The 1,165-nt window shown below is 29.0% G+C and overlaps 1 protein-coding gene across 1 annotated transcript; it reads left to right on the forward strand.

Moving 5' to 3' along the window:
* Positions 1 to 597: 597 nt before the first annotated feature.
* Positions 598 to 1,116, forward strand: LOC103308905. The gene has a single exon (XM_008183134.1). The coding sequence runs from the start codon at positions 598 to 600 to the stop codon at positions 1,114 to 1,116; it is 519 nt and encodes a 172-aa protein (XP_008181356.1).
* The last annotated feature ends 49 nt before the right edge of the window (positions 1,117 to 1,165 follow it).

Consider the following 1,165-nt stretch of genomic DNA (forward strand, 5'->3'; position numbering starts at 1 on the left):
TTCTATACGCTCAATGATTTTATAAATATGACGAGTAAAAATTCTAGTGTACATCAGATGATAAATACAAACTACAAAAATAAAATTGATGCAAATAGAAAGAAATTAATACTATATTATCATCACTATATTTTTGTGCATTACATAATTTACCCATAAGGGGAAAGACGGATGATTCAGCTGTTTTTAATAAGTTATTACAATTCAGAATTGATGCCGGGGATAATATTTTAAAAGATCATTTGGAAAATGCCCCTAAAAATTTAACTTATATTTCTCACCGTACACAAAATGAGATGTTAGAATCAATGTCTGCAACATTAAAATCTGTTATATCACAAGAAATTAATGAAGCTTCTTGTTTTTCTATTATTGCCGATGAAACAGCAGATATAAGTGGCATTGAACAGTTATCCATTTGTATACGATTTTTAAAAGATAACAATTTGCATGAAGAATTTATTGGGTTTTATCCTTTAAAAGAATTTGATGCCGAGTTCATTTCTAAAACAATATTAGAAGCATGTAATCATATGCAAGCATATGAAATTGGATTTAAACAAATGTGTGGGTCAAGGCTATGATGGGTGTGCCACTATGGCTGGATGTATATCTGGAGTACAAAAGAGAATTAAGGATATGTATCCTAGAGCCCATTTTTTTCATTGCGCTAGTCATCGCCTTAATTTAGTTATCAATGATTTAAATGTCTTGCCTGAAGTTAGAAATTGTATTACCAAAATAAAGGACACTATAACATTTTTTAAAGAAAGTGCAGTTCGCATGAATGTAATAAATTCTAGTAATTGTAAATTAACCAAACTGTGTGAAACTAGATTTGTAGAGAAGCATAAGAGTGTAAGACAATTTAATGAAAAGTTTATTGTTATTGTAGAAGGTTTAGAAGAAATGTCAACATCAAAACATTTTAACAGTAAAACTAAGCAACGAAGCCTTGAAATTCTAAATGCAATTACTACTCCAAATTTTGTTATTTTATTATCAATTATAGCAAAGTATTCTGCCAAATTTGAATTTATATCTACTATTCTTCAGGGTGTGAATATTGATTTACAAGAAGCCACAAAACGCATTCAGAGCTTTTACAGATTGTAAAAAATGACAGATGTAACAGTGAGTGTCATTTAACTTAATATTCAAAAGC

The sequence above is a fragment of the Acyrthosiphon pisum genome, chromosome X, assembly GCF_005508785.2.
Source record: "Acyrthosiphon pisum isolate AL4f chromosome X, pea_aphid_22Mar2018_4r6ur, whole genome shotgun sequence".
Taxonomy (NCBI): Eukaryota; Metazoa; Arthropoda; class Insecta; order Hemiptera; family Aphididae; genus Acyrthosiphon; species Acyrthosiphon pisum.

Excerpts from the sequence above, each read along its gene's own strand:
- LOC103308905 (XM_008183134.1), top strand. The coding sequence starts at position 598 with ATGGCTGGATGTATATCTGGAGTACAAAAGAGAATTAAGGATATGTAT.